Source organism: Tamandua tetradactyla, chromosome 14 (assembly GCF_023851605.1).
Source record: "Tamandua tetradactyla isolate mTamTet1 chromosome 14, mTamTet1.pri, whole genome shotgun sequence".
Taxonomy (NCBI): domain Eukaryota; kingdom Metazoa; phylum Chordata; class Mammalia; order Pilosa; family Myrmecophagidae; genus Tamandua; species Tamandua tetradactyla.
In genome coordinates this window covers 89,446,379-89,471,289 of record NC_135340.1, presented here as the reverse complement: position 1 = coordinate 89,471,289, position 24,911 = coordinate 89,446,379, and the positions used below count along the sequence as shown (strand labels likewise).

The 24,911-nt window shown below is 41.1% G+C and overlaps 1 protein-coding gene across 4 annotated transcripts in view; it reads left to right on the top strand.

Annotated features, from left to right (window-relative positions):
- Positions 1–4,817: 4,817 nt before the first annotated feature.
- LOC143656374 (MAP/microtubule affinity-regulating kinase 3-like) overlaps positions 4,818–24,911 on the top strand; it is a 61,569-nt gene continuing 41,475 nt past the window's right edge. Inside the window, exons 1-3 of one of the 4 annotated variants that reach the window (XR_013162474.1) lie at positions 4,818–5,348; positions 5,781–5,860; positions 24,020–24,129. Coding sequence is in view for 3 of the 4 variants with exons in the window: in XM_077128456.1 (XP_076984571.1) it covers positions 9,956–9,979; positions 24,020–24,211 (216 nt within the window). In the remaining variant the exon portion in view is untranslated. The other 3 variants (XM_077128457.1, XM_077128456.1, XM_077128458.1) reach the window with 3 other exon arrangements.

Genomic DNA, 24,911 nt, shown 5'->3' with positions numbered 1-24,911 from the left:
CACACCCCTGAGTCTGCTCAGTGGAAGAAGGGGCAGCACAAACAAAGGCAGTCGCAGACTGGAGTGTGTGGTGGCCAGCACTTCTCCGGATGTCCAAGTAAGGCCTCACTGCTGTTGTTGCTCTCCCACCAGGTGGGTCCACATCGCGCACGTCTGTTCCATGGGTCCAGAGTGTCCCAGGATGGAGTTCCCTGGTTGTCCATCAGAGACAATGTGTTGAGGGCCCCAGTTGCATGGGGAGGGACAGATCTTAAGATGGAGGAGACAGTGGCTTGCGTGGGACACCACCTGTGCCAGGGGCTCTTCCAGAGCCGGGTCTGCACAAACTTGCCTCACCTTCCAAGAAGGAGTGCCTGTGGGTGGGGGTGTGACTGCATTCTCTGAGCATCCATGTTCCCCAGCCTGGCACCAGGAGTCCTTTGATAGAGGGTAATCTATGGGGCCCCAGAGGGCCAGGCCACCGGTCCCCCAGTTTCCCAAATGTGCTGCTGTGCAACTGTGACAGCAATTGCTGGTCCCTTCTGTCGCCTCCACTGGCCGGCCTCCACGACTTGGCATGGCTCAGCTGTTGCCTGCTGCTCCAGTGCCCCACATCTCTGCATTCTTACTCCATTCTATGGACTCTGTAAGACCCAGGTGCTTGTCTCAGGGATCCTCAAACATCAGCCCAGAGTGGCCGTGCCACACTCCTTTTCTCCTGATAGCTCAGAATATGAAGGATACATTTACTCTGTTATATTTCCTAGGATGTTGTCAATAAAATGAACCAAAACACTGGGACTAAGTCTGAAAAATAGCAAATCCATAATCTCCTGTGTCCTCAAAGCCAGAATAATAAAACAGGCAGTAGGTATCTCATTCCTCCTTTCTAGTCTGAAGGAAGAAGGAAAGGGAGGTGGAAGCTTTGAACCATGACACAGGCCTCCCCCAGACATTTCCCATCAGGCCCAGAGGCAACAGTTTCAAAATAGACAATAATATGTCAGTCACCTTTATTATTTCCTTATGAGCATGTAGTACATTTGAGTTGCTATTTAGGGCAGTTGATGAATTAAAAGTGGGTTTTTTTGTTTTGTTTTGTTTCTTTGCTTGCTTGCTTGTTTTTTGCATGGGCAGGCACCAGATTAGAAGTATTTTTTTTGTTTGTTTGTTTTTTGCATGGGTAGGCCCCAGGAATTGAACCCAGGTCTTCAGCATGGCAGATGAGAACTCTGCCACTGAGCCACCGTGGCCCACCCAGATCGAAAGTATTGACAAGAGGTTTCACTTGAGTTTTAGTGGGAATTTTTGCTTTTTCCTATGTTTTATATTTTGGGAATAATCTCAGTATGTATTACACATGAACCACCTGCACCAGTGATAGGTTCAGCCCAGAGTGGGTGGCATGGGGTTAATGAAGGAAAACTTAAATCCTGAGAGGTCCTTGGCATTCTCTCAGAAAGGAGATTCCCCAGTGAAACACTTCTGCAACAGGGTAGTGATAAAGGGTAAACCCTGAGGGGAGTGATGGGTGAGAATTAGGTTCCTTCTTGAAAGGGGGCTGGGAAGTCTTGCCCTTGATGGAGGAGATCAGGGCATAGGCAGGGCCCCAAGCTTTGGGTGGGCAGATCAGATTGTGGAAAGTGGGGTGTAGGCATGTCGAGGGAGGCAGGGGATGAATAAAAGTTCTGGAGGTGTTGGTGTCATTGCCATCAGTCTCATCTCCCCATAGGACCTCCCTCCCTGCATGTGCCATTCTGAGTGCAAATTGGCATAAGTGATGCCTAAAGCCAGGCTGTTTCTGGGGCTGTTGTTTCTCCATCCACCTCAATTCCTGAACAGATTCACTGCTGAGCCCTGAGGGATTTGAGAGTCCTCACAGTCCTACTCCCAGTTGCTAAGCCACTAGTGGTTGTGGGCATCACACCTGTTTTTACCATATTACATGAAGGCAGCCAGGCTTGTATATTCAACTTGGCCATGCAGGGTTGGTCTTGTCCTCATCTTCCAAGATGGCTGCTGGAGTGCCAGCCATACATCCTGATTGGTTGGAGAAAGCAGAGAAAAGCACAGTCCTTCCCTCTTCAGACTTCCCCTGGAAGGATCTGAAAATATGTCTTTAGCCAAGTAGAAGCAGTTATATTCAAAGATGGGTTTGGGGAGAAAGGTAGAATGAGCCCAGACACTGGGAGTGGAAAGTCTCCAGCCAGACTTAGAAACCTGTACATTTCCTGGCAGTCCCCATGTCAAAAACCTCTCCCCTCAGCAGTACTAAATAAATACAGACACTTTACACCTCATTTCTCCAAACCAAATGCTGTCACCTGCTCAGTTGAAACCTAACAGCCAGAAAGATGACTTCCTGCCAATCAAAATATTTCCTTTTTTTAAGCTGAAGAAAAGGAAATTAACATAGGATCCATGTGAGTTAAATGTAATGGCCCCTTCCCCTCTCCAGGGGTGCTTCAGGAAGCTCTGTTAATGTACCAGTTGGTTCAAAAATAGAAATACAGAATGAGGCACCCACCAGGCAATTACAGTCTCTTAAGCTACTGCTTAGAGAAGCAAGTTTTGTGCTTGTGAAGTCTAGAATGTTCTTAAAAGCAAAAAAAAAAAAAAAAGATAATGGTGAAAAGAGCCCAGTATTTGTAGCTGGGCGGCCTTGGGCCAATCCATCTGAGCCTCAGTTTCCAGCCATCTGGGAGAGGCTTCCTGCCCGGCTGCCTCAGGGTGTCAGCGGTAAGGTCCAGGTGCTGCTGCAAAGGCCTCCTGGGAATTGGGACACATTGACACTTACTTAAAAAAAAGAAAAAGCACTAAAAAGAAAGAACTTATTTTGTCTTATGTAAGTAATACAGGTTCACTGTAGAAAGTCTGGAAAATAAAGTTTAAAGAAGGGACTCAACTTACCCCACCCACCCACCTAACCACAGCTAACTGCTGTTCCTTGGGTTTCTTCCCCATACAGAGTGTGTGGGATCTTAGTACAAGCTATTTTATAACCTGTTTTTACACTTCAGTGAGATGTCAGCATCTCACCAAATGTTGCACACCATTGCTGCATCAAGGACCCCATCCAGGAGGAGGTATAGTGATGTTTTAGCCAAGCTATTACTGTCAGCAGTCATTACCAGTTTTTCACTATTAAAAATAATTGTATCTCGGGTGCATGGGTGTTTCAGTGGTAGAATGCTCACCTCTCATGCGGGAGACCTGGGTTCAATTCCCAGACCAGACCATGCACCCCCACAAAAAAAATTTTAAAAGTTATTTATCTGGGCGGGCCACGGTGGCTCAGCAGGTAGGAATGCTTGCCTGTGGTGCCAGAGGACCCGGGTTCGATTCCCGGTGCCTGCCCATGTAATAAATAAATAAATTAAATTAAAAATTAAAAAAATAATAATAAAATAAAAATAATTGTATCTCAATTATTTTTGTAGGGAGTAGTTTTCAAAGGGGAAGGGGGTGGCGTTTGTCAATGTCAATGCATTTTTGGTTGACAGCTAGTGGGTAGAGATCAGGGACGGTACTCAACATCCCCCAGTGCATGGGACAGACCCAGGCAGCAGCGTTCCTGGGCGTAGAATTACTGACTGGCAAGTATGGATGCTGTAAATGTTGGCGATTAGTGTTGCCAGGAGGCCCCACAGAAAGATTTGTTCTCAACCCAAGACAGTAAATGAGTATAAGTGTGTTCTTGCACCCTTACCATCCTAGGCATTATGGTTTGATGGAGCATTTCTTGAACTGCCCATGTTTGACCATGAATTCCAAGAAAATTAGGTCTCTGGAATCCGTGCTCCAAGAAAGCTTGGAAAAAGGGAGGCACGTGGAACTCTTCTGAGGAACTAGCCAGAAAGGCTAGTGTACCTACTGAGGGGGTGTGGACAGAGCCCTGCCTTGTCCCCCAAAGAATTAAGCAGTTCACCCAAGCAAGGCAAGTCCACACCAGGAAAGTCTTATTGTCATTGTGCCTGCGGGAAGGAGACACAGCCGGGGTCCAGCTCCTCCCTAGGCGCCCCCCCAGGAAAAACCCTACAGCACCCCCCCAGACCTCCCCCTCAGACCAGGGGATATCCAGGAGTGTGGGCTCCTCCCAAGACCCCAGCCCCAGCAGCCCTGGGGGTACAGCTCAGAGAGGGAATGGAAGAAAGAGCACTCAGCTCCAGCCCAGCAAGCAATCAATAGTCTGCTGTGTGGCCTTTGGTACTGGCCCGCCCTCTCTGGGCCACAGACCTCGGTGGGCAGCGAGGGGGCGCGCTGCCTGGGCCGCCCGCCCTCCGGGAAACCGGACCCAGGCACGCGCAGATAAGAGCGCGGCGGCGGCTCGGGTGACCCGTAAACAATCCGGGGCGGGACCCAGAACGGCCCCCGGCGGCCCGCCGACCTGGGTCCCCTACCTTCCACTGCCAGCTTCTCGATGGCGCGGCGCTCCCCGCGGCTGCAGTGCGGGGGGAGGCAGAAGCCGCGGAGACTGCGACCGGTGCGCACCCGCGAGCTCAGCACGTAGTTGGGATCCAGGTCATCGCCGCCCTGGGGGCGAAGCGGGGGTGAGCGCCCGAGAACCCCCGGCCCCGACCCGCTGGACCCGCGCCGCCGCGCCCCCGCACCTGCAGGTTCTCCGGGTTCAAGTCGGTCTTGTGCTCGTCGCAGGGCTTGTAGCCCCCGTGCCGGTCCTCGATGATGGGGTCGAAGAGGTCCTTGAACACGTCCTACGATTCCTCGTCGCCCGCCACGCAGCCCACGGTCATGATGTACGGTTGGCCTGGGGGGAGGGGGCCGCGGAACGGGGACACTGACGTCACTGCCAGGCCAGCCCGAGCCGCTGAGCAGGACCCTGCGGCTGCGCGGGAAGGAGGGGCGCCTCCCTCGCCCGGACCCTGCCCAAGGGGTGTTTTGGGGGGAGGGGGGCTCCAGAATCCTTCCCCGGGGAGGGGGAGCGGCCCTGCGGAGGGCGTGCCGGGACCCTGCCCCGGGGTGTCTGGGGTGGGGCACCGAGACCCTGTCCCAGGGGTGCACGCACCAGGGTTGTCCACGCCGGTCTGGATGACGTCATCCAGCGAGAAGCCGCTGGGCGTGCATTTGGCGCGCAGCTCGGCGTACAGCTCGGGGGTCAGCACCTTGGCCATGTGGTTGTTGTGGCCGCTCAAGTCGGGGAACTCGTCCTCGGCCTGGAAGCGTAGCTTCAGCGCGTTGTGGCTGTTAGAGAAGGGCATGGCGGCGGCGGCGGCGGCGGCGGGCTGCGGAGAGACGCGGGGTCAGCGGGGACCCGGCGCACCTCCAGGGCGCGCAATCCCGGCCTCATCCTCCCCCGGGACACGACCACCCCCCGTCGGGTCTACCGGGAGCCAGTGTAACTCAAGACCCCCGTGAGTTTTTGTTTCATGGCTATAATGACCCAGAGAAGCCTTTTTAATTAGGGACAAATCCTAAAATTTGGAAGAATTCATATATTTGAGTTAGGATGTAATTCTAATATATGATCAGAGTACTATACAGGAAATCAGCTAGCAAGCCTAAAGGAAATGTAACATACTTTTTCTTTGGTTTACCTTTGTTTTTTCCTCATAAAAATGACTAGGGGGTGATGAAGATCATTTGTACCTTCTAGTCCAGAGCCTTATCAGTCTCACTTAAATGGCAGAGAATGCAACTGATTCTGCTGAATAACAATGTAAATAGCATTCTGTGGTTTAATACCAGACCAGGAAACTACAAGGAGGCTAGAGTTAATAGCTGGAGTGATAGTCATTTTGTAGGTCTTTAGTACGTACCAACAATCAACAATATTCTATTCTCAGCTGCCTCCAATGAGGAAAAAACATATGGATGACATGTGGGCCACTATCAAGCATGGTGACTACTGTACTGGGAGAATAAGGTAATGTTGGTACAGACTTTGTTGAATGAAATTTCAGGAAGAAGGGGGCTAAACATTTACTGAGCACCTACTATAGTGCAGGATTTCATTGTTATCTCATTAAGGACCTAATTGTCTTCGAGGGATAATTTATTTCTGTGATCAAAGGCATCAAGACCCAGTCAGTAGGTAACTCTCAATTCATGTAGCATGGAAGACAAAGAATTCTGATAATTTACAAACTGGGGCCTACTGAAAACTGTTGGACAACTTAATCAGTTTAGTGAAAAACCATTCAAAACAAAGGGATATCATTTTAGGGGTTGACAAGATGAGGACAATTTCAAGGGAGAACTTAAACGAGGTAAGAAAGCAAATAAAACATTTGCATTGTGCACTATAAATATAAAGCCCTCTTCCTTTGACAGTTTGGATTCAGTCCTGTGAATCTCTAGTTTGCTGACTACTGGGTACGTCTCACTTCACTCAGTCGCTGGTCCTGGGCAAAGGCACTGGTACTGTGAGGCTCTGGTGCTGGTAAGCTGGCTGCCTACAACCCTACAATGGGGGTGCAGGGCTCGGAGACTTGAGGCCACTGCAGTGATCACAACACCAGCTGCAATTTTCCATAATACGTGGTATTGCCCGCTGATGCTTCAGAGCTGCCTGAGCTGGGATCAGCCGGAAGGCCGAGTTCCTGGGTATCCACCCATCAGGTACAGGGAGAGCCTCTGGGCTTACGCACACCACAGCTACGCTGGTAGTCGGCCAGAGGCCAGGAGAGAAGCCCCTCTACTCCTTGTGTGTGCTCTCCCCTCAATGCTGCCCAGAGTGGGAGAGGAGGGAGACCAGTCCCAAGGCTGTGAGTAGGTACTGTGGAAACATCACATAGCCTGGTCGGCTGGCTACTGCCCTTGCCCATTTTTTTAAATTGAATTGTTTGTCTTTGTTTTTGAGTTGTGAGATTTCTTTATATCATTAAACTCCCATGAGATATGTGATTTCCAAGTATCTTCTCCCATTCTATGGGTGGTCTTTTTAAAAAAATTTTATTAATAAAATCGATCAACATACAATGCAAACATTCTTAATGTATGAACATTCCATACTTGGTGTGCAATCAGTGGCTCATGATATCATCACATAGTTGTATATTCATCACCATGATAACTTCTCAGAACATTTACATCACTCCAGAAAAAGAAATAAAAAGAAAAAACTCGTATACATACCATACCCCTTGCCCCTCCCTCTCATTGATCACTATTTCCCTCTCCTCGATTTATTTTAACATTTGTTCCCCCATTATTTATTTATTTTTAATCCATATTTTTTACTCATTTGTCCATACTGTAGATAAAAGCAGCATCAGAGCAAGGTTTTCACAATCATACAATCATTTTGTGAAAGCTGTATCATTATACGATCATCTTAAAGAAACATGGCTACTGGAACACAGCTCTACAGTTCCAAGCTCTTCCCTCTAGCCTCCTAATACACCTTCAACTAAGAAGGGTTTATCTATGTAATGCCTAAGAATAACCTCCAGGATAACCTCTCTACTCTATTTGAAATCTCTCAGCCACTGACACTTCATTTTGTCTCATTTCTCTCTTCCCTCTTTCAGTCCAGAAGGTTTTCTCAATCCTTGATGCTGAGTCCCAGCTCATTCTAGGATTTCTGTCTGTGGGTTGTCTTTTTGCTTTCATGATAAAGTCCTTTGATGCACAGAAGTTTTTTTTTTTTAATTTTGATCATTCTGTTCTACATATATAATCAGTAATTCACAATATCATCACATAGTTGCATATTCATCATCATGATCATTTCTTGGAACATTTGCATCTATTCAGAAAAAGAAATAAAAAGAAAACAGAAAAAAATACATACGTACCATATCCCCCACCCCTCCCCCTCACCGATCACCAGCATTTCACTCTAAATTTACTTTAGCATTTGTTCCCCCTATTATTCATCTTTATTCCGTATGTTTTACTCACCTGTTGATAAGGTAGATAAAAGGAGCATCAGACACAAAGTTTTCATAATCACACAGTCACACTGTGATGCACAGAAGTTTTAAGTTTTGATCAAGTCTATTTTCCCAATTTTTTGTTTTTGTGCTTCTAGTGTGAAATCTCAGGAACCATTGCCTAACACGTGTTCTGAAGACACATCCCTATTTTCTTCTAGGAATTTTATAGTTTTGGCCTTATCTTTAGGTCTTTGGTCCCTTTTGAGTTAATTTTTGTATATGATTTGAGGTAGGAGTCCACCTTCATTGTTTCGCATATTATTCTCCAGTTTTCCCAGCACCATTTGTTGAAAAGACTATTCTTTCCCCATTGAGTGGACTTAGCACCTGTGTTAAAAATCAGTTGGCTACAGATGTAAGGGTTGATTTCTTAGCTCTCAGTTCAATTCCATTGGTGTCTGTGTCTGTCCTTGTGCCAGCACCATGCTGTTTTGATGATGTAGCTTCATAATAAGTTTCAAAATTGGAAAGTGTGAGTCCGCCATTTTCTTTTTCAAGATGGTTTTGATTTTCCAAGGGCCCTTACCCAACCCTATTAATTTGATGATTCCCATCCCTTTAAATTTGATGGTTGGCTTTTCCATTTCTGCAAAGAATGATTTGGAATTTTGATTAGGATTGTGTTGAATCTCCAAGCGTTTTTAAAAATCCATTCTCTGTAAGAAAGTGTGGTTATGAAGAATAAAAATAGTTTCCATTTGTTGATCACTTACACTTTACATAATATCTTATTTGAAGTATGTAATGTAGTTTCATTTAATCTGCTTTTTAACCTCCAAACCCAACTTTCATTGAACCATTGTTTGGGTCTTTTAAAAATAAGTTGTTCTCTGATGAATGCAGAGATTTCATATTAGGTCAGAGTGGTTAGGGAAGGGTCTTACAGAGTTCAATTTGAGAGGGCCATTAAAATCTTGGTCATTTTGATTATTTATGCTAGGCATGATGATTCACATTATAATCAGTGAAAAGGGAATTACACATAGTTTAATAAAATTTGATAGTACGTGTTATCTTTGATTTCAAAAGTGATTGTTTGAATTTTATTGTCCTAAAATATAGCCAAATTTTATACCTGGAAACTTGTTCCCAGGCTGGAAGTAAGGGTCAAAGTCAGGGAATGTAGCCCATTCTGATCAGCACTGGAAGGATTTAATCAGAAATTCACCTTTCTCACACCCATTTAAAATTTTTAAATTAAACCTGAAGAAGAAAAAGTCTCTTATCTGGGAGTCTCCCAGCTTTGAAGTCTTATCTTACACAAGAAGTTAGAGAATATGCTTGGAGTTTATCTGTAAGTAGTGGTCACTGGTTGGTGCTGACCCATCTGCGTCTGTGTGTATAGTATAACGATTCGGGTAGAAGTTGGTAATATAAGAAAAAGACATCCTTTTTGGAGTTCCACTTCTTCAGCTTAGACTTCTCTTAGCACTGCACCCTAGCCACCTGAGCTGCTCAGCTAGGACTGGCCTTATATAATCTTTCCTAGACTGGATAAGGCATTGTTTCTGTGTGCTGGGTGAGATCTTGGTGTTCTCAATTGAAGTTTGTACAAGGCAGGTGGTGTTTTGTCTGTATTTCCTGCTAATAGACAGTTGCTTTTGGGTGAAATATTAAATACTGTTAGGATTGTACTATGGACATTTTACGTGAAAGTCTGTATTGGTAGAATAAGTTGAAACCAAAGGTTTTGATTTCAGGATTTTATATAACCCTTTTCTTTATTCATTTGGTACCCTTTATGACTGTGTTCATTACAGTGTCAGATTCTAGAATGAGAATCTTGGAGAGGAGTGGTCCTAGATCAACTTCCTACTCCAGTTTTCTGTCCTTAGGTGTACAGTTATTTATCCAGAGGAATAATTTTAACTGAGACAAACAATTTTTGTTGCTGGTAGCCTTTGAGGCTGTTTTTTAATGACATTCTTTTCACCCACTATATCCTTCTCTTTCCTCGTCTACTTTCCCTTGACCAGTCCTTGACTGTCTTAGGTCTGCCCCTCATCTTATAGTAGCTTTACTATTGTTTTCTTCTTTTAAGTCATCTAAACTTACAGTCCTGTTCTTAAAGGCCTTCAGTGATGAAGAACCCACCACATAACATGGTAATGTATTCCAGTTTCTCTCTCCATTTCTGTCAACTTAGTTCAGGTTTTTAACCCTTATCTCCTGCTTATTGCATAGTTCTAGTTATTGTAGTGGAACAAACCAGTCTACAACTTAGTAATGTAAAACAACACCCATTTTGTTATGTTCATAGATCGTATGTCAGGAATTGAGTCAAGAATGGTTTGTCTCTGCTCCAGTCTATCTGGATCTCAGTAGGGGGTGGAAAGGTTAGGAGAACTTGAGTAGCTGGGCTGGGGAATCCAATTCCTAGACTGTTTCTTTGCTCACATATCTGATATCTTGGCCTGTACGGTTATAAGACTGGGCCCAAGTGGGACTCTTGGTCAGAGTGTCTACTTGGGCCTCTGCAACATGGAGGCTTTGGTGTCATGGACTCTTCCCTGGGGACTCAGTGTTTCAGCAATCAAGCAGACAGATGCTGCATGCTTTTTATGACCTACCCTCAGAAGTCACATATTGTTACTACTGCTATTCTCTCTTGGTCAAAGTAGTTGCAAGTCTACAGATTCCAAGAGAAGCGATATAGACCCTGTATCTTAATAGAAGGTGTATAGATGCCTCTGGGATCATGTTTTTAAACCACATATGGTAATAACTGTTTGGGTTCATAATCTGACGTAGCGTTGTATGTGACCTTGGTCAAGTCATTTAACTCCTTTGTGCCTCAGATACCTCAACTATAAAATGGGGCTTGGTAATAGTAATGACCTCATGGAGTTGTTACAAGGATAAAGCCTTCCAGGATCTGACTTCCTTTTACTTGTTCAGCTTCAGCTTTGACATCTGTCTTCACTCACTATACTCATTGCCAGTCTTCTTTTTTTTGTTTGTTTCCTTCATCCTATCTACTTGCCTTGAGAGGTTGCCTTATAATGAAGAAGTTTTTTCCTGCCCTCATACTTTGTTTTTTCTACTCTGCTTTATTAGTGCCACCCTCCTTTTCCTGTCTTTGCTAGTTTTCTTTTTTTTTTTAATAATTGTGATGAGATTGGGCACTTTTTTATATGTTTATGTGTGGATACGTGTGTGTGTATAATTTATTTTCTATTCTATGAAATGTCAATTTATATCTTTTTACCTGTGTCTGTTGTGTGATTAGCCATTATCTTATTTTATAGGAGCTCTTTATATTAGGGAAATTTAAATTTTCTGTGATGTGTACCAAATTTATTTTCAGTTTGTCCTTTTTCTTTAGACATTGTTTATGGTGGATTTTTAAAAACCATCTTAACTGTTTTCCAAATACAGTGCTTTATTTTTTCCTTTCCTTAATTTTTCCTTTTTTTAATTAATTAAAAAAATATTACAAGAAATAAACACATTCTTAACATATGCTCATTCCATTCTACATATATAATCCGTAATTCACAATATCATCACATAGTTATTGCCAGTCTTCTTGCTGCTCTTTGAACACATCAGGCAGATTCCAATCTCAGAAATTTGGCACTAGTTGTTTTCTTCACTTGGGACTTTTTCTTCCAGAAATCCACATGATTAATTCTAACTTCTTTAAGTCTTGCCCAAATATCACCTTTTCTTTTTTCCGTTGCAATTTTCATGTTACATATGTTTACTGGGTTTTGTCGGTTTCTCTTGGTATACTTGAAAGCTCCATGAGAGCAGGAATCTTTTTGTTCATCTGTAGTTCACTCCAGTGAAATTACCTTCTTATCCCCTTTTAAAAATACCCATCTATTTTCTTAAAGGAAGGTGTGGTGGAAAGAGTCTAGGCTTTGAATTGAGAGGTAAAATGGGAACCTGTGGTAGTGGGAGAGACTCTGAAAACACTTCTGAGATAGAGTAGACAAGATGAGGGTCAAAAACGAGAGAATGACAACACCAAAGACCATGAAAAGCAAAGTTGAGATTTAGAGTTACAGATTAGATTTGAAACCTGTCTTCAGATCTAAATACCTTAACCATGGGCAAATTAATTAGCTTGTCTATGACTCTTCTTTTTCATTGATCAAAGGGGAAATAATACCTTCTATCCCTTACCCCATTCCAAGATTGTTGTGACTAAAGAAAATAATACCTACAAAGTTCTTGGCCCAAACCACTCCATGTGGTGGGGTTTGGTAATGCTGGTTCCCCCTCTTCAAGCAGCTTTTGTAGCGTTATTCTAAATAAAAAAAAAACCCTAGATTATCTGAAGTCTTGGGTTTAGTATTTGAAGTTCTTGACCCATTTTCCTAGCTTTATTGTCTCTAACTGCTTCCCTGTATTAAGCTTAATACTCTAGCCAGCCATGTCTGCTTAGCCATTTATTCATCTGTGTCAAACTAGGACCTCTGTACTGAGAATATAAAGATGGTTCAGTTCTTGTATGCAAGGAGTTCTTAGTCAAACAAGGATCAAGGATGGGAGGGGATAGCAAGGCAGAAGGGACAGCCTAATCAGAAGTGTAAAGATAAGAAATTGCCATCAGTCATGATATCAAGGAACTAAAGCTGTTTTTTTTTCCAGTGTCAGTGGCACATGACATGAGAGTGTTGTGAGAAATGAGACTGACTAGACGTACGGGGGACATGCAGGGGGCCAGGTTAAGAAGGGCCTCTTGATGGCTTCAGTGTGGAAGGTGGGACTGGAGAGGCCATAGCAGAGGCAGCAGGATGGGTTGAGGGAGACGCCGGAGAAGAGGAGCTCCGTAGGAGTAGAAGCTGAGAGAAGGTGACTGATTTGATTTGCAAGTGTGGGAGAGGGATGGATCCTTAAGTTTCTCATTTGAACAATACAGTAGATAGTGGTGTCACCAATAGAACATAGGAGCGTCAGACTTAGAGTGAAATCACGAATTTCTCTCCCCGAAAGTAGGGACTCAACCTTCTCACTACTGGTATTTTGAACCAGAAAATTTTTTCTTGTAGGGAGCTGTCCTGTGAATTATAGGATGTTTACAGCATCCCTGCCCTCCACTCCCACCAGTTGTGAGCACAAAAAATGTGTCTAGACATTGCCGAATTTCCACTATGGAGCAGAACCATCCACTGCCCTAAAGCCTTTCTTGATCAATTTGGCGAAAGCCTGTTTGTTTGAAATACCAGTTTATTCAAAGCCAGTATGCGGAATGACCAATTTAAATGGTCATTTTGACAAATTCCACTGATTTTCCAGACTCCTGTTTTATTTAATTACCCATAAAGTTTTAACAGTTGATATTGGATTAGACTACTATTTTAACAGCTTTAAAAAATTTATGCCTTTCTAGTGGATCATTTTCATTTAAGGAAATGTTAGAGTTGTTGAAAGGTAAGAATCATGAAATAACTAAGGGGCTCATGAATATGTTTACTATTCAGAAAATACTTTCATCACCATTAACTAGACTTTTGGCATTTCATTTGGCTGTATTTCAGTTCACATTGATTACTTTCTAATCATTTTAATCTCTTTACTCTTTTCTCTCTCTCTCTCTCTCACTCTTTTTTAAACATCTTTAAGACTCTCATTACTTCCCAGTTCATTTCTAACTTTACCCATCTGTTTCAGTTTGTTAGAGCTGCCAGAATGCAGTATGCCAGAAATGAAGTGCTTTTGACAAAGGAGATTTATTAAGTTACAAGTTTACAGTTCTAAGGTTGTGAAAATGTCCAGATTAAGGCATTAACAAGAGCATACCTTCAGTCAAGAAAGGCCGATCATGTCTGGGGTTTCTCTGTCAGCTGAGAAGGCACTTGGCTGGCATTTCCTAGTCCTTTGCTCCCAGGTTGCTTTCTGATACCAGTGACTTTCTATGTTGGCTCTGCAAGCAGCTTCAGATGTCTATGTCTAAAACATTTGCTCTCTGTATCAGCTCTTACTCTCTTTCTCCATGAACTCTTTTAAGGACTCTAGTAAATTAAGACCCACTTTGAATGGGTGGGGCCATACCACCATGGAAATAATCTAATCTGAGAGTCCCACCCAGACAATGTCTGTCCCTACGCGATTGGATTAGAATGAAAAGAATGTGGCTTTTCCATGATATATAACAGTTTCAAAACAATACACCGTCTTTTAAGGTTTTAGATTTTTAATCAAATAATCATTTTTTTCACAGAACTTTCTAGCTGATATGTATATTAAATTCAGTTTACTAATCATCTGGTCCATTATAATAACCACTCTTGGACAGTGATATGTCCTTTGTCCAATACCAGTTTTATGGATGGTGGCTCCAAGTATGCAGAAATTTAAAAAGAAACTGTTTATTCAGAAATGTTAGTGACAGTTTCCTATTTTCTTTAGAAAATTTACTCACTTTTTAAGTTTGTACTTTATCAAGGTTTTATTTACACAGTCACACACATACACAGAGACATAGTTACAAGTAAGGTTATGGCAAGCCAGAAGTAACGCTTTTCGTTCTTTTTGTTTGTTTGTTTGCATGGGTAGGCACTGAGAATTGAACCCAGGTCTCCTGCATGGCAGGTGAGAACTCTGCCTGCTAAGCTACCGTGGCCCACCCTTTCAGTCTTTTTAATTGTTTATTTTGACATTTATGTCCATATTTCTAAATTACATGCTTACACTACTATTACTTCTTGATTCTTTTTTTTTTCCAGTTTTAGGTATTTTTCTATAGACTTCCCATTAAAGAAGATCAGAATTTTGTTTTCAAATCTATTGCCCCCCTCCCTTGTTTTCATTATGTACGTGTTTTATTCCCGATCATCCCAAAATAGTCATAATTTTGATAGATCATTGTCATGGTTAGGGACATGTGTCAACTTGGCCAAGTTGTGGTACCTGTTTATCTGATTGGGTAAGTGCTGGCCTGTCTGTTGCAATGAGGACATTTCATAAGATTAGATCATGATCACGTCAGCTGCATCCACAGCTGATTCCATTTGTAATCAGCCAAAGGGGAGTGTCTTCTACAATGAGTGATGCTTAATCTAATCACTGGAAGCCTTTTAAGGAGGACTCAGAGGAGACAGGTTCCATTCCTGCTTCAGCCGGTGAGCCTCTCCTGTGGAGTTCATCCAGACCCTCCATCGGAGTTGTCGGCTTCACAGCCTGCCCTGTGGATTTTGGACTCTGCGTTTCTGTGGTCATGTGAGACACTTTTATAAATTTTATATTTGCGAGTGTTCCCTGTTGATTCTGTTTCTCTAGAGAACCCTAACTAATACAATCATTGTTCAATTTTTACATTATTATGACCATATAGATAGAAGCTGTTCATAGCTGAGTTGTGTAGTGTGTCATGATTACTTTTCCTTCTTTGCACAGCTTTGTGTTCTTTTTGGAGTTATGGATATTTTGATTTGCTTATATTTTTATGGCTTACCATTAATTTATCCTCAAGTTCTCCCATTTTCTAAATTTCCTCTTTATTCTGATCACATCAGGTATTTGTTTACTTTTATCTTTTTGGACTTGGATGCCAGGCCTACTCTATCAGAGTCACCCTGGGATCTCCCTTTATCCTCTTCCTGGGGATTCCCTTTGCCTCTCATGTTGGATTCTCTGTTTCTATCTCATGTCTCAAGTCCTCCACTTTCTTGGTTCATGCTTAATTCTTTTCATGTCTTTCTTCTATCTTCATTCTTGGTTGATATTTGGTTGTATGTAGAATTCTAGACTGAAAATCCTTTTCCCTCAGAATTTGTTTCACAGTCTTTTTTTGTGTGTATGCTGTATGGTGGGGTCACATTTCATTATTTTTCCATTTTCCATGTGAGTATCCTGTTATTATAGCATCATTTGTTGAATTTCTGTTTGTTTGTTTGTTTTTGGGAAGTGACTGGGAATTGGTAAAGTTTAATAGTTCCATGTTTTTTCTCCTATCTGTCAAGGGACTTTGCCAATATTTTTTGATTGTCTGCTTAATATACTTTGGGATATATCCAGGCATTACATTAAGCTCTATAGGATTAAAGGCCCTCAGTCTTATTCTGGGCTCCCTTTGTTTGAATTGTTTAAGTGAACTATCCAGACAGATTAAGTTAGATTAGGTGCTACAGAAAATTTAGGTTCTGGACAAAATAAACCTTTCTTCTTTTGGTCTCAAGGAGTAGATGAGATTCTAAAATATAGACAATGTCTTCCTTACCCCTGTATTCTGAATTACCTTAATCCCAGCCTGATCGGCTTCCTTCCTATCTCTGAATTCCAGGTTGTATGTATATAAACAGCCTCTCAAAATCCAGAAATAATAATTACCAGTCCAGACTAAATGTGACTGCTAGAAGAGCTTACAATCTAGGCCCCTGTTTTCTTATAAGCATTTTCTAAAGGAGACCATGCAATAATTGCTCTTTTGTTTCTGGCTCATTTTGCCTCTTTGAATGTCCCATAGGTTCTTTCACAGCGTTGCATTCCTGACAACATTGTTCCTTTTTGTAGCAGCATTCCCTTTTCCTTTTATTCGTGTGTGTGTGTGTGTGTGTATAAGTAAACGCAAGTACAAAAGCCCACATTAGCCACATTATCATCTTAAGCCGACTTGAGGCCATTCTCATTTTACTTATTCCTGTTAATCATCGTGTGATTCCTCTGGCTCCTAGATAGTCATCGCTCTACAGTTTACTACATTATGTGTTCTTACAGAGTGTGTTTTGGTGTGTTTGGTACTTGATGTATTTGTATATGTTTCATTCTGTTGTACTAATGACTATGTTTTTAGGAATCATCCCTGTTTCTGTGTGTGTATAGCACTATGTGTTGTGCATCTACCACGTTGTAGCTATCCATTCCCTGGGAGTGGGCATCTAGGTTGCCTCCTACTCCCTGCTGCCATAAAAAAAATGCCACGGTGAACACCTTCATGCATGTCCCCTGTTTAAGAATTTCTTTGGGATGCGTATCTAGGAGTGGAATTGCTATATCACAGGAAATACAAGCAAGTGTCAGGTTGTTCTTCTAGATGGCTGGATCATCGGTAGTGCACGAGGGTATTTGTTATCCCCCTGTGCCTGCTACCATTTAGCATTACCCAGTTTTCTGATATTTTCCCAACGTAATCCACATTAATATGATGATACCTCATTTTTGCTTCAACTTGTATTTCTTTGATTTTTAGTATCCCTTATATATTCCTTGGCTTGTAGGGCATTCTCGTCTGTAAATTATTTGTTTTTCCTTTGTCCATTTTTCTGTTGGTGTGCTACCTTTTTCTTGTTGATTTTTAGGTGTTTCTTGCTTTTCTAGACATTATTCTGTTGTAGGCTTTAGACAGTACAGGTATCTTCTATTCTGTCATCTTTTCATCATGCTCTTCATTGAAAGAAATCCTTAATTTTGATATAATCAAAATAATTTTTTCCCCTATGTTTGTGCTTTTCAAGTTTTGCCTTAAATAGTTCTTCTTGATCTGGTCCACAGGGGTATTCTTTTACATTTCTTTATGTAAACCTTTTATAATTTTACCTTTCACCAGTAGTTTAATTCCTCTAGACTGCACCCACATTTTCATATGGTCCATAGGTAGGGATCCTGTTTTGTTTTCGTTTTTTCCTTTCCTTCACAGGCTGATGCAGTGAACCAGTTTTCCTCCTGCTAGCTACTCAGCAGTTCGTCCTTTCCCTAATGCTTTATAAGATCTCATCATTATATCTTATGTTTCCACGTATTCATCTTTTAGATTTGCATTCTGTTACATTGATCTTTGTGTTGGTTTTTTTTTCCCTTTTTTCTATTCTTATGCCAATACCACAGTTTTCTTTTTAATTACTCTGGCTTAGTATTTAGTAAGATAAACTCCACACCTTTTGTTTCATTCTTTCTTTAACTTTTAATTTTGAAATAATTTTAAGCTTACAGAAAAATTACAAAGCGTATAATACAGAAGTCATACTTAACTTTCACTCAGCTTCCTCTAATGTTAAAAACTTATGTAACCATGGCACGGTTATAAAAACCTGGAAATTAACATTGCTATCCTATTAATGATAGCTGCAGACCTTATTTTTGAATTTCACTAATTTTTCTCCATAGTTCTTTTTCTGTTCTAGGATCCAGTTGAGAATCCGAAATTGCATTTAGTTATCATGTCTCTTTTAGTCTTCTCCAGTTTCTGATAGTTTCTCAACACTGGTGTCTGAATTCCTTGATGGAGAGAATCCACCTGGGTGGGGCTCTACTTAACTCTACTCATGTAGAGTTAAGAATGAGTTTTAGCTTCCGGGACAAGATGGTGGCTTAACAATGTGCGCATTTTAGTTCGTCCTCCAGAACAACTACTAAATAAGCAGAAACAGTACAGAACAGCTCCTGGGGCCATGTCAGTGACCAGACGCACAGCATATCCCAGTCTGGACCAGCTGGACCGGCCTGAGCACCCCCAGAACCGTGAGTTCCCAAAGCTGCCGTGGCCAGCGCCCCTCCCCCACAGGCCGCTTCCTAGAGAGGAAAGGAAAGGACTTTACCAGCAGCAGGGACTGGGCACAATCAAACGCCAATTGTGGAACTAATGAACAAATTCTGACTACTGAAAATAGGCCCCCAGCTTAGGTGAACCTGATCAAAGCAGAGATTGCTCATTTTTGCCCTGGCGCCAAGGGGGTAGGACTGACAGAAAAAGGGGGAAAAAAAAAAGAAGGAAACAGGTTTTTGTGGCTGTGTATCTACAAAGGCTTGACTGCCTCTGGATACAGTGACAGGACTTTTCAGGCTGCAGCTGCCCCAGGCATAGGCAGAAGTGAGCTCTTTTGGGGGCTTATCTGGAGCCTGTGCCTTCCCCAGGGGAGGGGTGAAGCCCCACCCAGGTGGAATCTCTCCATCAAGAGATTCAGACACCAGGGCTTGGTAATTTGAAGCCATTAAAACCAGCCTACAACCTCTCCTCTGTCTCCACCATGCCCCAAGCAGGGAGAGTCTGCCAAAGTTAAAGGTACCGCATCATCTTATGCTGGTGGGACCTGCAGTCAGAAAAGTGCCACATACTGGGCAGGATAAGAAAAACAGAGCCCAGAGACTTCACAGGAAAGTCTTTCAACCTGCTGGGTTTCACCCTCAGGGAAAACCAATGCAGGTGACTCTTTCCTCCTGATAGGAGGCCAGTTTGGTCTGGGAAAATCTGGCTGGGGTCTATAATATCTAAGTAGACCCTCCTAAGTGTGTGTGGGGGAAAGGCACCACACAAGCAGGGCACGAAGCAAGAAAACAAGAACTGAAAAATTCTCCTCTGTTAAACAAAACTTAAGCTAAAGGTCCAGATAAAGCTGAATGGAATGTCAAAGAACAGACAGACAACAAATCCATCCAACAAGAAAACCCTAGGTAAAAGAAGTGAAAGCAATCTCCAGAATAAACTAATTAAGGTAATTAAATGCCTAGACACCAGCAAAAAATAACAAATCACACTAGGACAATTGAAGATATGGCCCAGTCAAAGGAACAAACCAACAATTCACATGACATACAGGAGCTGAAACAATTAATTCAGAATGTATGAACAGACATGGAAAACCTCATCAAAAACCAAATCAATGAATTGAGGGAGGACATAAAGAAGGCAAGGAAAGAACAAAAAGAAGAAACTGAAAGTCTGAAAAAACAAATCACAGAACTTATGGGAATGAAAGACACAGTAGAAGAGATGAAAAAAACAATGGAAACCTACAATGGTAGATTTCGAGTGACAGAACCTAGAATTTCTGAACTGGAGGACGGAACATCTGAAATCCGACAAGAAACAGAAAATATAGGGAAAAAAATGGAAAAATATGAGCAGAGACTCAGGGAATTGAAAGACAATATGAAGCGCATGCATATACGTGTTGTGGGTGTCCCAGAAGGAGAAGAGAAGGGAAAAGGAGGAGAAAAATCAATGGAGGAAATGATCACTGAAAATTTCCCAACTCTTATGAAGGACATAAAGTTACAGATCCAAGAAGTGCAGTGTACCCCAAAGAGAATAGATCCAAATAGACATACTCCAAGATATTTAATAATCAGAATGTCAGAGGTCAAAGAGAAAGAGAGGATCTTGAAAGCAGCAAGAGAAAAGCAATTCATCACATACAAGGGAAGCCCAATAAGACTATGCGCAGATCTCTCAGCAGAAACCATGGAGGCGAGAAGACAGTGGGATAATATATTTAAATTATTAAAAGAGAAAAACTGCCATCCAAGAATTCTATATCCAGCAAAATTGTCCTTCAAAAATGAGGGAGAAATTAAAACATTTTCAGACAAAAAATCACTGAGAGAATTTGTGACCAAGAGACCAGCTCTGCAAGAAATACTAAAGGGAACACTAGAGACAGATAGGAAGACAGAAGAGAGAGGTGTGGAGAAGAGTGTAGAAAGGAAAACTATGAGTAAAGGTAAAAAGAAGGAAAATTAGATATGACATATAAAATCCAGAAGGCAAAATAGTAGAAGAAAGTACTACCCATGCAGTAATAACACTGAATGTTAATGGATTAAACTCTCCAATCAAAAGACATAGTTTGGCAGAATGGATTAAAAAACAGGACCCATCTATACGCTGTCTCTACTCAAAGGACACAAGGCCAAGGACACAAATGGACATTTACACACCAATGTTTATAGCAGCATTATTAACAATTACCAAGAGATGGAAACAGCCAAAATGTCCATCAACAGACAGTTGGTTAAACAAACTGTGACATTTACATAAGATGGAATACTATCCAGCTGTAAGACAGAAAAAGTTATGAAGTATGTAACAACATGAATGGACCTTAAGGACATTATGCTGAGTGTAATTAGCCAGAAACAAAAGGACAAATAGTGTATGGTCTCACTGATATGAACTGACATTAGTGAATAAACTTGGACTATTTTGTTGGTAACAGAGACCATCAGGAGATAGAAATAAGGTAAAATATTGGGTAATTGGACCTGAAGGGATACAGATTGTGCAACAGGACTGATTGTAAAAACTCAGAAATGGATAGCACAATACTACCTAACTGTAATATAATTATGTTTAAACACTGAATGAAGCTGAATGTGAGAATGATAGAGGGAGGAGGGCTGGGGGCACAAATGAAATCAGAAAGATAGATAATAAAGATTTAGATCTAGGAATGCCTAGAGTGTATAGTGATAGTGACTAAATGTACAAATTTAAAAAATATTTTTGCATGAAGAAGAACAAAAGAATGTCATTACTGCAGTGTGCTGAAAACAGATCATACTTAATATTTTAAAATTTCAACTAATGTGTGATACTAAAGCAAAAAATGTTTATTTGGTACAAATCTATACTTTGACTAGTGCATCTCCTAATATAACTTATGTAGATAGTTGATTGAACACCTTAAGTAAATGGAACTTTGTATAGGACATGAGATTTTGTTGGTTTGTCCAGGTGATGCCCGGATGAATCCCAGAGTGATTTGATCAGTGAGTGGAAAAGTATTTGCAAAGAATGGTGAGAACAGGGGAAAACTCAACTTCCCCAAGTTGAATTCTTGATATTCTCACAAGCAGTGTGGACAACCAAAGCTATAGGCTGAGTCCCCAGTCTTGGGGTTTGTTCATATGAAACTTAACCCCACAGGGGATAGGTCAAGCCTACTTAAAATTAAGCCTAAGAGTCACCCCCAAGAGAGCCTCTTTTGTTGCTCAGATGTGGCCTCTCTCTCCAGCCAACACAGCAAGCAGACTCACCACCCTCCCCCTGTCTACGTGGGACATGACTACCAGGGGTGTGGATCTCCCTAGCAGCATGGGACAGAAATCCCAGAATGAGCTGAGATTCAGCATCAAGGGATTGAGAAAAACTCTAGAATGAGCTGAGACCCAGCATCAAGGGATTGAGAAAATCTTCTCAACCAAAAGGGGGAAGAGTGAAATGAGACAAAGTGTCAATGGCTGAGAGATTCCAAACAGAGTCGAGAGGTTATCCTGGAGGTTGTTCTTATGCATTAAGTAGATATCACCTTGTTATCCAAGATGTAATGGAGAGGCTGGAGGGAACTGCCTGAAAATGTAGAGCTGTGTTCCAGTAGCCATGTTTCTTGATGATGTTTGTATAATGATACAGCTTTCACAGTGTGACTGTGATTGTGAAAACCTTGTGTCTGATGCTCCTTTTATCTACCTTGTCAACAGATGAGAGGAACATATGGAATAAAAATAAATAATAGGGGGAACAAATGTTAAAATAGATTTAGTTTGAAATGCTAGTGATCAATGAAAGGGATCAGTAAGGGTTATGGCCTGAAAAAAATTTTTTTTCTGTTTGTTCTATTTTTCTGTTGTCTTTTTATTTCTTTTTCTGAATTGATGCTAATGTTCTGGGAAATGATCATGATGATGAATATGCAACTATGTGATGATATTGTGAATTGCTGAGTGTATGTGTTGGGAATGTTTGTGTTTCTTGTAATTTTTTTAATTAATAAAAATTTTTTTAAAAATTAAAAAAAGAAGAAAGAAAGAAAAGGAAGAAAGACACAGACGGGATCAGGGGGTTTGAAGCTCAGCCATAACAGACAACAGACAACTTTATTCAGTTCCTGCTTATATACTGCAGGGTTTACGTGACTAAAAGCATGCGTACGTTTCGTGCAAAAACAGAGTGCGTACTTTTCAGTATATTACTCCCTACATACAGAGATAGCTAACAAGACCTTGGGGTTTAAGAAAAAACAAACATTCTCTCCCTCGCAGACTGCCCTCCAATTAAGCAGATAACAGTCTCCACAGTTTACTGCTGAAAAAAAAATGAGTTTTAAAATTATTCAGAAAGCTTACTGGAATTTTAATTGAATTTGTAGATTGGTTTGAGTAGGATTTATGCCTTCTCAAGTTTCTTCATTAAGTGTAATATTGGCTGAAGGTTTTTGGTACATAATTTTTCTCCTATAGAAGTTCCATTCTATTTCTAGTTTACTAAGAATATTTTTAAGCATAAGTTGTTCAATCTTAAATCTTTTTCCTACAGTGAATAAAATAATTATATAGATACTTTCAGAAGTGAACTCTGATTTTGGGAATAGCTCTGAAAGTCAAAGGTGGACACACAGCCTTTTATTGTCACAATTTGACTTTATCGATTTTATTTATATATTTATTTTATGTTTTAAAACACTGCCCTGCCTGTGTGTTGGAGGAAGTGGTGGGGGGGGGGGAGGCTTATTTAAGGATTAGAAAAGATGTGTGGGCTCATATATTTGCTTTACATAGGGACCAAGCTCTGTTCAGGAAGAATTGAAATATAGTATAAAGTTGTTTCACCTGATTTCTACTCATGTAAGTCCTGTTTAAATAGGTCTCTCAAATTTCAGGTTGGTACTCTGCCACATAGATTTGTGTGGGAGAAGGAAGCAGTACTCAACTGGGTGCTTGTATATAGAAAATTAACTGTACATATTACGTACTTGTAACTGTAGTGCCTGTGTATTTAATGTGGGTAAAGAAGTATATGATTTGTTTGATCTCTGTTGAATATATTGAGTTCTTCATTCATTCAACAGATATTTACCAAGAGCCATACAATGTAGTGTAAATACATCCTTTTTGGGCTGCTGTTACCAGCATTGTGTAGAAGGAAATTAGGGATTGAGGTTCCCCTTGGCTTTTCTCATTAAATAGTGATGTGGCTTTGAACAAATTAGAGAAATGTCCTCATTGGGTAAATGATGATACATTAGCTGTCCTGCTTGTTTTGAAAGGTGTGGTGAGGATTATATGTGATTTAATACATTATGGAAATTTAACTTCTGGTTATGAAGTACTACTGTTACCCTATTTTACATGACAGCAGCTTATACAAAGTATCTCAGATGGATGGGTGATTCAGTGGTAGAATTCTCAACTGCCATGTGGGAGACCTGGGTTCAATTCCCAGCCCATGCACCAAAAGAAAATGAAACAATGACAGAAAAAATAATTTCTTTCTGAACACCCAGTTGAATTTCAGACTTGATATTTTTCTCTTCAACATTCTCTAGTTTTCCTCATAAATTTATAACATGCGAAAAAGTGCTAGATGCATTAGGATTAAAATTAAAGCAGTAATATTTTGTTTCTTTAACTAGAAGCTCTTCAGATTTCCCCAGTTCTGTGTGTTGTCTAATTTCTTTATCTTTATGTATATTGTATTTTAGCATACATCACATGGAGATGGATGTCAAGACATGACCTCTCGAACTGGGCGTCCTGGAGCTCGGTGTAGAAACTCTTTGGCGTCCTGTACAGATGAAAAAACTCGTGTTGGGAACTACCGACTGCTAAAAACAATTGGCAAAGGGAATTTTGGAAAAGTAAAGCTGGCAATACATATCCTTACAGGCAGAGAGGTAAATATAAGTCATGCTCCTTTATGTTATGACACTTGATATGCTTAGTTCTGTGTGTATGTGTGTGTGATATACATTTGAACTTATTTTTTTCTTCTTGTTGAATTTCTTTTTATTTAACCCTAAAAGAGTTTTTTTTTTGGATGTGTGGTCCGGGAATTGAACCCGGGTCTCCCGCATGGAAGGCAAACATTCTACCACTGAACCATCTGTGCACCTTCCTGAAGGAGTTTGAAAGCATTAAATGCAGCATCAGTTTCTTATAAGTCTTTTACTATCCATTTTTGGTTGTGTAGTGTAACATACATACAAAACAAAGAAATAAAAAAGCAATAGTTTTCAAAGCACTCTTCAACAAGTGGTTATAGGACACATCCCAGAGTCTGTCATGGGCTTCCATACGATCCTCTCATATTTTTCCTTCTACTGTTCCAGAATATAGGAGACTAGAGGGTGTAAATATTTTTTCATCTTCACAATCGACTTTTTTCCTTCTTTTTTGGTGAAAAATAACATATATTAAAAAGCTATAAATTTTAAAGCACAGCACTACAATTAGTTGTAAAACATGTTTCAGAGTTTGACATGGGTTACAATTTCAGAATTTTAGATTTTTACTTCCAGTTGCTCTAAAATACTGGAGACTAAAAGAGATATCAGTTTAATGATTCAGCATTCATATTCATTTGTTAAATTGTAT